Source organism: Hemibagrus wyckioides, linkage group LG08 (genome assembly GCF_019097595.1).
Source record: "Hemibagrus wyckioides isolate EC202008001 linkage group LG08, SWU_Hwy_1.0, whole genome shotgun sequence".
NCBI classification, from domain to species: Eukaryota; Metazoa; Chordata; class Actinopteri; order Siluriformes; family Bagridae; genus Hemibagrus; species Hemibagrus wyckioides.
This window is the reverse complement of record NC_080717.1, coordinates 9,931,340-9,945,459: the sequence shown is the minus strand read 5'-3', so window position 1 is coordinate 9,945,459 and position 14,120 is coordinate 9,931,340. Positions and strand designations below refer to the sequence as shown.

Below are 14,120 nucleotides of genomic sequence, written 5' to 3'. Positions count from 1 at the left end.
TTTAAAACGTTTAAAAGTATTATACCAGTTGTTATACCCAGTAATAAATAATAATGATCGCCCACCATGCTTATATAAGTGAAGTGTGTCTCAGTACATATACATTCTTTTATATATATATATATATATATATATATATATACAAGCTCAAACAAAATAAACAGATGATAAAATAAAGTGTTTTTGTGGTCGAAGTTTTTTATTTCTTTAAGCTGTGGCTCTGGCAGGGAAAAGCCCCGAGCGACCAATCAGCGTCTGTCCAGCCCACTGAACCAACCACAGCACAGAGTAGAGAGAGGAGATGCTGAGGTGTAGTGAGGCAGCGGCCTTGTATCAGCATCCTTTATCGCTGTAATATCTCCTTATATCCGGTACAGAAAATCGGTGAGAGTATTGTACACCACATGCTGGCAGACTGTAAGGACAGAAAGACTCTGCTGATCTCTGTGTTGCTGCACTTCTGCGACTGTAATGGTGAGTCATGAGTACATCCTTCATCCATCATCATCATCATCACTGTGATCCCACGCTGATGGATCGCGTCGATTAATCGCAGCCTGTCTGCTTTGTATATGTCATCTTCTCCAGTAACGAGCGATGAAGCATTAAACACCACTAGAAGCTATGCCAGCCTGTAAGACAATATACATATTGTATCATGTCTATTTCGCATCGCATGAAGTATCAATCTCAACGATAAATCGATGGGTGTAGCCTAATAAGCTTCTTTAATTATTTAAATGTAGTATAATGCACAAGTGATGATTAAATAAGGGTTTGCTTTAGTGCATACTGAAGTGACTCTATACAGGATGCCACTGCTTATTTACTGCAGGCCACCAGTGCCAAAAGACCATCACTTGGAGCTGTGGCTCCTCGTAAGAAAGCCAGTCCTAAACCAGAACTGACAGAAGAAATAAGGCAGGAGATCCGAGAAGCCTTCGAGCTGTTCGACACAGATGGCTCAGGCTACATCGAGGTGAAGGAGCTCAAGGTGAGGTTTTACAAGGTGTAGGATATAACACATAAAAGCACTGGTGTCTTAATGCTAATGGAGTCTTTCCTGACCCAGGTTGCTATGAGGGCTCTTGGATTTGAGCCCAAAAAAGAGGAGATCAAGAAAATGATTGCAGATGTGGATAAAGACGGGACTGGCAAGATCTCGTTTGATGACTTCCTGGCAATCATGAGCCAAAAGATGGTGAGACTTATTTTCTTGTGACAGCTAAAAAGCCCTGCGATGGACTGGTGACCTGTCCAGGGTGTACCCCTGCCTTCTCTCTATGTGCGCTGGGATAGGCTTCAGCATACCTCCGTGACCCTAATTACGAATAAGCGGGTATAGACGATGGATGGATGGATGATAGCTAAAAATTCTTGTCCCAGGAAATTGTTTTGAACTCTCGAGCCTTCCAGGAATATATGCATTTCTAATAGATCATGTACACAGTGATTCTTTATCTGTTGTTGATTTTTTTTTTAGGCTGAAAAGGACTCCAAAGAAGAAATCTTAAAGGCCTTTCGACTGTTTGATGATGACGAAACTGGTAAGATATCATTCCGCAACCTAAAGCGAGTTGCCAAAGAGCTTGGAGAGAACCTTACTGACGAAGAGCTTCAGGTGAGGAGATTCATCTTAAAACTATAAACAGTCTTGGTGGAAAAGACACAAAAAGTAAAAAGTACAGCCTCATTTAAGTTTGTATGTATTTTGGTCTAAATAACAATTATCTGGTCCTGGCCAACTTATACCTGAACAAACCTCAGGTTATTAAAAATCATAACGTTCCAACATACAGAAATCTGGTTGGGGGAAAAATAAGTACACCCTTTTTTATTTTTAATTTCTATTTTCTATCATTAGGAAGTAATTAGGTGTAACTAATGAAAAACACAAGATTAGTCCATTATTAAGAAGTGTGACTTCTATAAAAGCAGACATTTTGGCAGTTTGGTGTTCTTTGGTGTTCCTGAGCCATGAGAAGCAACTGTCGCTGCTCATCAATCTTGGAAGGCTTATAAGGCCATCTCTAAATAGTTTGAAGTTAACTTTATACAGTGAGAAGGATTGCTTGCAAAAGAAGAGCCTTCAAGATAGTCAGCAATCTTTCCAAAATTGCATCTGAACAAACCCAAAAAATGACCATGGAGATGTTGGTCATCATGCACAGCAACATGTTTGGTGAAACACACAAACAGCATATCACCACAAACACCTCATAACAACTCTCAAGCATGGTGGATCAATTGGGTTGCTTTTTAGACAATATTTAGAAACTAGTGAACTCCACTTTATAGCAGAGTATTCTTGAAACAAATTTCTTTGGATGAAAAAGAGAAAACGAATAATGCATAAACATTATGAGCACTGACAGATGAAGTGAATAACACTGATTATCTCTTCATCATGGCACCTGTTAGTGGGTGGGATATATTAGGCAGCAAGTGAACATTTTGTCCTCAAGGTTGATGTGTTAGAAGCAGGAAAAATGGGCAAGTGTAAGGATTTGAGCAAGTTTGACGAACGGCCAAATTGTGATGGCTAGACCACTGGATCAGAGCATCTCCAAAACTGCAGCTCTTGTGGGGTGTTCCCGGTCTGCAGTGGTCAGTATCTATCAGAAGTGGTCCAAGGAAGGAACAGTGGTGAACCGGCGACAGGGTCATGGGCGGTCAAGGCTCATTGATGCAGTGGGGAGCGAAAGCTGGGCCGTGTGATCCGATCCAACAGACAGCAATACCTACTGTTGCTCAAATTGCTGGAAAAGTTTATGTTGTTCTGATAGAAAGGTGTCAGTATACACAGTGCTTGACGTGTCAGTGCTGTTTTAGCAGCTAATCGGGGACCAACACAATATAAGGCAGGGGGTTATAATGTTATGCATAATTGAAGACCCTCAAACCTCAATGACTTGAAGACATGCTGTAAGTAAGAGTGATTTCTCCAAAACAATGTGAGAGGTAGATAAACTCCTACAGATAATGTTTGCTTTGAGTGATCATCGCTAAAGGTGGTTCGACATGTTACTGAATTTCAGGGTGTGCTTATTTTTTTTCCCATCTGGGTTTTTAATGTTGGTTTACTTTTTGAAATAATTTTATTATTGTTGTCGTTTAAGGTTGTTTGCTTTTAGAAGTTGATAAGATCCACACAACTGTTATTTAGGCACCTATAAAAATAAAAGCACACAATTGAAGGAGGGTGTACTTTCTATGCATCTACACTTCATTAAAGAAAAAGGTCTCAACACTGATCACTGTTTCATTAGGAGATGATTGAAGAAGCAGACCGAGATGGTGATGGAGAAGTGAGCCAGCAGGAATTTCTTCGTATCATGAAAAAAACGTGTTTGTACTGAATAAGCGGCATATTAGAAGCTATTACAGACCATGAGCAGTGGTTTGGTCTCATCACAAATCTCACACATCATTTGCACCGACACTAAAATGCACAATTTCATACAAAATGATCAGGAATGATAAATGAAAAAATCCATTAAAGATGGTTAACACTACAGGGCATTTGCTCCAAGACATCTGGCTGCCATTTAAGAGTGTGGTTTATAAAGCTGAATAATGATACTGAATCCTTTGAGAAGTTTTAGGAGAAAATATAACATTTAGTAATGTGTCGAAGTTAAAAACGTGGGAAATGGAAATTTCACAAATCTAACAAATACAGTGTTGACTTCTGCAGCGAGTATTATGGCCTTTACATATTAAACTTTGACCTTAATGTCAACCCAGCCTAAGGGTTTATTTTTAACTTGTCTATTTAGCCTCAGTGTGCTGCTTACTGCTCCCGAGGCCAGTTTTTCAAAGAGCGCTGTTATGTGTAATGTGTGCTGAACTTGCTCTGTGTCTGAATTTTAAAGTGGGGAATTGTTACCCCTGCCTGCTTTTGTCCATAGTTCTGTACAGTGATGTTAGGACTGTATTTTTCTCTTTATACATATTTCGTCTTTATGCCTTCTCTTATTAACTGCTTTTTGGTGTTTTGTACAAATCAGTATAAATGTTTAAAACCTAAATTAAATGAAATATTAAGTTGTGTTTTTTGATAATCGCCTCTCGTGTTTTAGCAGAAAAACTAAGGAATGCAAATTATATATTTTCATTTTAATAATCATTGGAGATTCTTGTGTATTTAAAATGATGAGATCTGCCAAAAACAAATTAAAGGATTTGTATATGGACTATTTTTTGTTGTACTTTGGTTTTGTTATTTATTTAGGCCTATTCCTGTATTATGGAGCTATGGAGGAAGACTCCATCATCAGCCATTCCATCTTGTGGGAGATGGAAGCATGGGGTGAAATCTCATCAGATTATCTTGAAAAACTGACCGTTAGAATGCCCAGGCTGTAATTGCTGCAAAAGGTGTTTTTTTGATAAAGGCAAAGTTTGAAGAAAACATTCATCATTTCTAAATATATATATATATATATATATATATCATTATCATTATCATATATATCATATATCATATCATATATATCATTTCTAAATATATATATAGAAATATACATACATATATATATATATACTCAGTTTTCACTAAAGCTCTTCACTCTCACTTTTTAGTGAATTTCACATTGTGGATGGAAAAAGGTCTGATATGATTTACTCATTTATCTTGACTTATTTTTACAATTTAACATAAGCGTGTAGCCTTTTTATATCCACTGTGAATATATCCATTATATGTTCCCTTTATTTTACGTCTTATCTTTTATTTCCATCTATTAATACAACTTAATAAACCTCACAGTAATTATACTTCATCTCTTTTGCACAATTAATTAATATTTAAATTGTGGTGTTAATTTTAGCTTTTATTTTACAGAAGAAAAATATAGCAGACAAGCATTTATGTCACTAGGTATGAAAAAATTCTTTATTCGAACACACATTCAAAAAAACATTTAAAAGATTCCTGGACAGAACATACAGAACTATTAAAAATTTCATGTACACTTATAAACAATATAATATAATCAGGTGATATAACCAGAGGCATCTTCACAGTTTACTTTTTCTGAAACATAATGCTGAGGTGATACAGACAAGTGCAGCAAAGATATTGAGTCATTTCTAGAACACGTCTTTCAGCATACTGAACAGTGGAGGAAAAGCAGAGCTTGAGCCAGTAAAAGTTTCCAGTAAAGTTTGATCAACAGCAATCAGCTCTGGCTGAGGCGTGTCTTGCTAGCGAAGTCAGCACTGAGTTTTCTCATCACTTCAGCATGACTCTGGCCAGCCAGCTCCTGTCGCACCGTACCATAATTCTCCTTCACGAACGTAGCGAAAGGTGTGGGGCCGCGAGTATTAGACGGCGTGAGCAGGACAAGCTGGCCTGTGCACAGCGCACACACAAACCTCTGCGTGTCCAGAGATTTTGAGTGACGGCCAATCCTGAGGGGAAAAAAACACAGATTTATTTTAATTAACTGAACATCCCAAAAGCACTCGAGACCTTATTAGATTCTAGCCATTTCCATTGATTTATACATTTTTTGATCAACTGGTGTAATTAAAAGTTTTATTTGATCGCGAATCATGGTGTCATTAATAATGAGATGATAAAATTGGGCTCGGAACATCATGGCACATCATTCTGACCAAAGCTGAACCGTCCTCTCATGCAGGGAAGAGATATTTTATTGGCCATAGTTCTTGAGTTGGGGTTAAGCCTTTCCCAGTATAACCAGCCAGTCTCAAGAAGTCTGTCTCCTTCTTTTCCTGTCCTTTTGGCAGTGTAAATGCATGTGGTGAAGCAGTTAACAAGATAATCTCTGATTTGCTGAAATGTAACAAAATCTAACAAAAACTGAGCTGGCCTGTGTGATCTGATCCAACAGACGAGCTGTCAGAATACACCGTGCATGACGGGTCAGGGCTATAAAAGAGGGACCAACACAATATTAGGCAGGTGGTCATAATGTTACGCCTGATTGGTGTATACGTTCATGCTGATAAACAAACATTTTTACCATAGCAGCCAGTAGTAGAAACGCCTACTATATAATACAGAGACTGGTGACTTGCAGTGATGAAATCAATGGATGTGTGAAAATGACTACTGGAATTTGTGAAGAGCGCATGAGACTCTTCGCCATGATACTATATTCAAAATGATTTGGTAAATCTAACAAAACCTACACACAAAGTTTGAGGAGGAACACACTCACGTGTTTTTGCAGCGGCTGCACTGGTACTGGTATTTGTAGTTGATGTCGTAGCTGTGGCAGCGGGTCACCATGGGCAGCTCGGGGTGAGCCAGGGTGGCTTTGCGTGCGTAGATCTTCCAGAAAGGTCCATGGCCATCCCGCACGTTGTTTATCAGCCATGTGGCTGCGTGGCACATTTCATGAACTAGTGTGTCACGCAACCGGTCTGTAAAAGAACAAGGAACAGATAGAGCTGATAATCTTCACTATTCGGAATGATTACGTGGAATACAGACATTTCCCATGGAACAAACTTAAGCAAAGATTTGAGAAAAAAAAGAGAGACTTGGATATCTAAAATGAATTTGGATCAACAACGAAAAATTACCGGCAGAGTCACAGACTTTGACAGACAATTCGATGCGGGCGTATCGTATGCGGGTGACTTTTTCCTGGCCGGTGATGCAATATCCTGCTGTCTTTCTCATCTTTGTATTCCATTTGATCGACATGTCAGTGGGCAGCTAAAGAAATTAAATGACCGATTATGAAACATTACAGAGGAATCAAATTTTCAAGAAAACAAAATATTCAGCTGCAAATAAACACCACCACATTGAGTTAAACTTTCAGCTAAAAATGTGTTGATAAGTATTTAAAGCCTATTTCTTCAAATAGTATTTTTCCAGTTCTATTTTGATTATTGCTGACTTAATTAACAAACAGTGCAAAAGTACAACACTGAATTATTCACTAAAGCACAGGGCTCCAGATTATCCTCAACAGGCTGTTTTGAGTGCAGCTTTCCATACTAATTGAGCAGGAGCTTTACCTGATTTCACCTGTATAATCAGTTGATCTTAGCTGTCACTGGACTGAAAACTGAAAACCTGCACCCAGACCAGTCCTTGATAAGATTGTACGCCCCTGACCTACAGTAAAATTCGTCGACATGTAATATTTGAGTTACAATTTTTTTGCAGCTGTTCATTAACTTTATTCTGTGAGTAATAGCATTAAGCCAGAGCATCACTATAAGCAACAGCTTAGATTAAGAATGTACAGTATAATAATTTGAGGCTAGGAAGATACTGATTTTATTTTTCATTCATTTGCAATTTGTAATAAGATAAATATCAATTTAAATTAAAACCTTTATGCGATGGTACGGAAACGCTAATATTTCTAATCTAATTGTCACACTTCACCAGAGTTACTGGAATTCAGATTAGGCCCTGATCAAGCTTTAATTATTTTGATGTATTTTTTTTTACTTTACAAAGTGTGTCCTGACCTTGCTCTCAAAAACACTAGTGTTATAGAGCTGGTAGAGTTTGCTGGTCAGCTCCTCCTTCTTCTGCTTGAAGTTTTGGCAGTACACGGAGTCAGGAAAAGAGAGAGACTGCAGGAAACAGCCTGGTGTTTTACACACAGCCACTCTATGAGAAACACACAAAAACAGAAAGAGTCAGCATCGAATGCCATACATTTGGAATGCTGCATCAACTACATACCATCGATAGCATCATATCTGCCATATAAATCTACTGCTACTGGAACAGTTGCCTCATTGAAACAAATGTACTGAGAATATAAAGGCACTTAGACTTGAATAATATCTTTTACATGTGAGGCAAGGACAGAACTCACCGACTTTCTGTTGAGGGTGCGAACATGATATACACTTAGGAGAAGAAGAGGGTAATAAATCATATGAGTATGAACTGTACCTGCTGCTGTGGCCTGCTCTGGGCTCCGTCTGACTCACGGCTCTGTGGATTGGGAGCTGCGCTGGAGTTCTGCTCACCTGGGAACCTTTTACTGGCACTCTGTCACTGTCCTTTTGTGCCTTCACAGATGGAGTCACACAGGCTGTTGCAGCTTTGGGCTCTAAGACAAAAACGACAGAAATAATAATAATAAAAAAAAAAAAAAACATGAGAATCAGAACTTGACCTTTAATTACGTGTATACATGCACCGATATAGGTGGTGTTTTTCAACCTGGAGGTTTAGGAGAAGCGTGTGTGCTACTGCTTCCCAACTTCTGGTTTTTCTTAATGCGGTCCAGTAAGGACTGGAACTCGTCTTCGGAGCTGCCCGTGTCCTCACGCCATCCACTGTTTGTGGGTGGAGCTGATGAGGGCTTAGGTGTGTGGACAGAAACAAGAGGAGAGGGAAAGCACGGGGAATTTCTGGGTTTATTATCTTTAGCCGGAGCTTCCTTTTCCTGCGAGGATGGACGACTGTGCCGTGTCCTCCACGTGCTCTTGATCACGATGTCGCTGTCATCATCCGAGTCACTGAGAAACACTGGGGAGTGGAACTGCGAGGGCCGCTGCTTCTCTATCTTCAGGCTAGACTTGGGAGTCTTCAGATTTCCTGCATGCACATACAACCACCAAATATTCATTTAGAACTTTTCCTATATGAACACAGCATTTCAATGGTAGCTATAGTGGTAAAACATCCTAAAATATCATTAGCTTTAGCTGATTCGTTTTGTATGCATGAAGGGAAAAAAAAAATCACCTTTTGAAATGGACGGCTTCTTCTCCACAACAAAATCATCATCAGAAGACAAGTCGTCTACTATGAATTGTTTAAGGCTGTCAAAATGAATACAAATTAGATCAGCATTGTGTGTTAACTGCCTACAGCACAGTGTGCAAGCAATTTCCTTTGCTTCTAATATCATCACACATTACAGTAATATAAGGATAACTGAAAGTTGTAGCTTGACAATAGGAACAGTGCATCAAATACACAGCTTTATAATAAATAAAGGGAACAGTTAGTCATTTTATATGCAGATACACTATATTGCCAAAAGTATTCACTCACCCATCCAAATAATCAGAATCAGGTGTTCCAATCACTTCCATGGCCACAGGTGTATAAAATCAAGCACCTAGGCATGCAGACTGTTTTTACAAACATTTGTGAAAGAATGGGTCGCTCTCAGGAGCTCAGTGAATTCCAGCGTGGAACTGTGATAGGATGCCACCTGTGTAACAAATCCAGTCGTGAAATTTCCTCGCTCCTAAATATTCCACAGTCAACTGTCAGCTGTATTATAAGAACGTGGAAGTGTTTGGGAACGACAGCAACTCAGCCACGAAGTGGTAGGCCACGTAAACTGACGGAGCGGGGTCAGCGGATGCTGAGGCGCATAGTGCGAAGAGGTCGCCAACTTTCTGCAGAGTCAATCGCTACAGACCTCCAAACTTCATGTGGCCTTCAGATTAGCTCAAGAACAGTGCACAGAGAGCTTCATGGAATGGGTTTCCATGGCCGAGCAGCTGCATCCAAGCCATACATCACCAAGTGCAATGCAAAGCGTCGGATGCAGTGGTGTAAAGCACGCCGCCACTGGACTCTAGAGCAGTGGAGACGCGTTCTCTGGAGTGACGAATCGCGCTTCTCCATCTGGCAATCTGATGGACGAGTCTGGGTTTGGCGGTTGCCAGGAGAACGGTACTTGTCTGACTGCATTGTGTCAAGTGTAAAGTTTGGTGGAGGGGGGATTATGGTGTGGGGTTGTTTTTCAGGAGCTGGGCTTGGCCCCTTAGTTCCAGTGAAAGGAACTCTGAATGCTTCAGCATACCAAGACATTTTGGACAATTCCATGCTCCCAACTTTGTGGGAACAGTTTGGAGCTGGCCCCTTCCACTTCCAACATGACTGTGCACCAGTGACCAAAGCAAGGTCCATAAAGACATGGATGACAGAGTCTGGTGTGGAGGAACTTGACTGGCCTGCACAGAGTCCTGACCTCAACCCGATAGAACACCTTTGGGATGAATTATAGCGGAGACTGAGAGCCAGGCCTTCTCGTCCAACATCAGTGTGTGACCTCACAAATGCGCTTCTGGAAGAATGGTCAAAAATTCCCATAAACACACTCCTAAACCTTGTGGACAGCCTTCCCAGAAGAGTTGAAGCTGTTATAGCTGCAAAGGGTGGACCGACGTCATATTGAACCCTATGGATTAGGAATGGGATGTCACTTAAGTTCATATGCGAGTCAAGGCAGGTGAGCGAATACTTTTGGCAATATAGTGTATAATAAATTTGGCAATAACAAAATTAACTAATCACTCCTCGCTGCAAGTCCACAGGGTGGAGTCGATCTAGACCTGATCTAGCTCCTCCTGCTCACACCAAAATTCTATGGGGTAAACATAACTTTGACTCTTTTGTTGGCATATATAGAAGATCATACAGGTGAAGGAAGGGCTGATATGAGGCGTTGGTGCAGGTCAAGCTCCACCTCCTGGACTTATGGTTTAATAACGAGTACTACATGTTTAGGAGGAGCCTGTAAAAATGTAGCTGCTATGGATTGGAGCACTTAAGCATTTTGTAAGAAGAATAAAGAAAAAGCTAATAAGAGAATTCCCGTCCAGTAAGAGCTTAAGACAAGAGCATATTAGATAAGAAAATGATCCCACTGACCTGTCATCACTACCACTCACAGACCGAGGCCTTGGTTGAGCCTTCGGGGTTTTCACACGTCTCAAAACTAAAAAAAAAATGAAATTCTACATAATTCATATTTTAAAATTAAGTAATAATAAACTATTTTAAAAATGAAAACTAACTTACAGTTTTCAAAGCCATCATCGCTGTCTGAGGACAAAATCTGAGCTGGTTCACTGGAAACAGAGACAAAATAAATCAGTTTAGATTCATATTATATCCAGTCTAATGCTGTTGCCTGAGATTTCCACACATTGAATCAGTGGCTTTTCAAATGTCATCACATGATGGCAACTTTCAATATCAATTCTTCAATAGTTTAAATCCTGTGAGTCTGTGAAGCTGCACGATTACTGCAGGTCACTTCCATATAACATACACCGATCAGGTAGAACATTATGAGCACTGAGAGGTGAAGTGAATAACACTGATTATCTCCTCATCATGGCACCTGTTAGTGGGTGGGATATATTAGGCAGCAAGTGAACATTTTGTCCTCAAAGTTGATGTGTTAGAAGCAGGAAAAATGGGCAAGCGTAAGGATTTGAGCAAGTTTGACAAGGGCCAAATTGTGATGGCTAGACCACTGGATCAGAGCATCTCCAAAACTGCAGCTCTCGTGGGGTGTTCCCAGTCTGCAGTGGTCAGTATCTATCAAAAGTGGTCTAAGGAAGGAACAGTGGTGAACCGGCGACAGGGTCACGGACAGTCAAAGCTCACTGATGCAAATGGGGAACAAAGGCTGGCCTTATATTATATAATATCCAGAAATAAAAAGTAAACAAATATAAATATCTCACCTTGGTTTCTTGGCAGATGAGATGTGTCTGGCAGCGGGTTTGGGTGTAGCCTTTGTCGCAAGAACTGAACAACAAGCATTACTTATTTATAGACACTTAGATTTCCACTGCTGTGTGAAGATTATTCAATTCAATGACTTACTTTGATCAAAGTCCTCATCACTGGAGTCCAGCAGCGCTTTGTCTGAGGGGGCATTTTTCTTTCCAAGCCGATTCTCCTTTTCAGAACCATCACTGTCTGACAGAAATGAAGACTCTTTCCTCTCAGCAGACTCAGTATCATGACTGCCAACAGCATCTCGTCTGCATTTCAAACTTTTTCTCAACTGTGCAAAAAAAAAAAGAAGGTTGTATCAAGGTTAATTCAAAAAGCCATGATATGAGGCAGTACTAGCTGGAATACTCTGCCTTGCATTACAGAGGTGAGGCTACTGAAGCTGATATGATTTATGTAAGTAATACGGCATGATGTATGCTGTTATAGGAAAAACAGTCGTCAATAGGGAGATGTAGCCCAGTGTGACACTTTGAGCTGTTATCAATCTGAAATTTATTATTTTCCAATAAAAGTAGCATCCTGAAGTTATTCCTTTTATACTGCAGCAATTAGTCAACAAAAACACTCTTATTTATTTAATATTAGCATATGATTTTATTAACTTAGTTACATTTATTATTGTGGCATGTAAACTACTTATATTAGAAATAAAATTTAATACCCTCACCAGCCAGTTCAGAAAATTTAATGTTATAGCTTTACACCGATCAGGCATAACATTATGAGCAGTGAGAGATGAGGAGATCATCAGTGTTATTCACTTCATCATGGCACCTGTTAGTGGGTGGGATATATTAGGCAGCAAGTGAACATTTTGTCCTCAAAATTGATGTGTAATTCATTGGAAAAATGGGGAAGGATCTGACTGAGTTTGACAAGGGCCAAACTGTGATGGCTAGACGACTGGATCAGAACATCTCTAAAACTGCAGCTCTTGTGGGGTGTTCCCGGTCTGCAGTGGTCAGTATCTATCAAAAGTATCCTTTAAGTCCGGTAAGTATCCTTAAAGTCCTGCAAGCTGGGCTCATGGAGGCGCCACCTCGCAATTTTCAGGAATTAAAGGATCTGCTGCTAACATCTCAGATACCACAGCACGCCTTCAGAGATCTAGTGGAGTCCATGCCTCGATGGATCAGGGCTGTTCTGGCAGCAACACAATATTAGGCAGGTGGTCATAATGTTATCCCTGATCGGTGTATAATAGATATAAAGTTTCATTCTCTCACCAGCCTCATAAAACTTAAAGCTACAGCATTATCTCGGACTGTTACAAAGCACCGACACTGAAGAATCCTTCAAAAATTATTCTTCTTTAAAAAAGAAGAAATATTGTAAGTTAAAGAAAGAAGGCAGTCGATGCTGCGGTCCTCGCTTCTGCTACAGATCATTAATTAAGCAACACCTTCTGACCAATCAGAGACGAGCATTCAACAGCGCTGTAGTATAACCCTCAACAGCTTATCTTTATAAAACTATACCAGTACAGTATTTACCTCGTCTGCTGCTCGGTCCAGAGCACCAGGTTTGTCCCAGCCAAGTTTCTGTGCAACTCTTTCAAACAGTCTTTGGGTCCCAGGGTCCATGGTCCTCTGAATAAGGGGCAGCTATGGATTTCAGATCAAAATGGATTTCCTCTTTCTCTACAGAGGCAACGAAGTCCAGTACAGAGTCACTGTATGTACATTACTAGCTATGTACTTATCTCAGTGTCTTAATTAGAGCATCGTTAAACATGTGTCTGATGAATTAAATGACAACAAGGCTACATAAAAGTTGAGCTAGCTAACTAGCTGCACAAGCCTGTGAATGAACACGATGCGACAAACAGTTTCATTCAGTAACCGTGTAAATACCTTCTGGTGTGAGAAAAATGAGTTCTTTTTAATCCAGTGAAATTTTGTAAATGAACGATCTGCCTTTGAGACGATGGAACGGTTTCAAATTTGCCTGGCCGGAAATGGTCACGAACTAAGACAACATTAACTTCCGGGCGTCTAGCACCCACTAGCGGCTACGCTCCATCTATCACAAATGGCGATCATATTCTATCTACACCAGTGCCCCCTGGTGGGCCGTAGCGGTATTGCAGGGGGGCCGTAGCTAGGCTAAATCAAAATATTAAAATAATTATAATATTTTAGAATAGAATATAAAAAGTTTCTGTTACACACTTTGATTCACTATAATTGTAAATAGTATGCAGACAGTATGTAGTGTTAAGGATTTAAATATATTTGTAAAGAATGTTTACATCATCTTATTTTCACCAGCATATAAAAATATTACATTTTATGGTAGTTCTCATAATTCAATGAAATTCTTACAAACTGGTTAATAAATGTTGATAATTTTGTGCAAAGAGACAATCTGCTTTATATGTATGTACAAATATATGTATAAATATATCTTTATACTATTAATCAATATACTGTATTTTTTTAAACAAAGAGGTTGGGAGGGGGGGTCGTGGAGCTTTTGCTATGTATTTGGGGGCCTTACCCCTCTGAAGTTTGGGAAGCTCTGATCTACACTATATTGCCAAAAGTTTTAATTCAGGTGTTGGGTTTGGCCCCTTAGTTCCAGTAAACGGAACTCTTAATGCTTCAGCATA

At 39.8% G+C, this 14,120-nt stretch overlaps 2 protein-coding genes across 3 annotated transcripts; one reads left to right on the top strand and one right to left on the bottom strand.

Moving 5' to 3' along the window:
- Positions 1–265: 265 nt before the first annotated feature.
- Positions 266–4,197, top strand: cetn2 (centrin, EF-hand protein, 2). Of its 2 annotated transcripts, none has more exons than XM_058396390.1 (5): positions 266–474; positions 812–994; positions 1,073–1,201; positions 1,484–1,621; positions 3,270–4,197. In XM_058396390.1, exons 1-5 carry the CDS (start codon positions 472–474, stop codon positions 3,357–3,359), a joined length of 543 nt encoding a protein of 180 aa, XP_058252373.1. In that variant the 5' UTR covers positions 266–471; the 3' UTR covers positions 3,360–4,197. The 2 variants fall into 2 exon arrangements, with proteins under 2 accessions (XP_058252373.1, XP_058252374.1); XM_058396391.1 differs by having other exon boundaries at positions 268–474; positions 836–994.
- A 677-nt stretch (positions 4,198–4,874) lies between these two features.
- Positions 4,875–13,464, bottom strand: gcna (germ cell nuclear acidic peptidase). Its single transcript, XM_058396401.1, has 12 exons — positions 13,003–13,464; positions 11,594–11,777; positions 11,452–11,515; positions 10,778–10,827; positions 10,628–10,694; positions 8,702–8,778; positions 8,174–8,551; positions 7,901–8,060; positions 7,465–7,609; positions 6,559–6,694; positions 6,192–6,396; positions 4,875–5,415 (listed from the first exon to the last, which is right to left on the bottom strand). The coding sequence occupies exons 1-12, from the start codon at positions 13,090–13,092 to the stop codon at positions 5,184–5,186; spliced, it is 1,788 nt and encodes a 595-aa protein (XP_058252384.1). The 5' UTR covers positions 13,093–13,464; the 3' UTR covers positions 4,875–5,183.
- Positions 13,465–14,120: the final 656 nt, after the last annotated feature.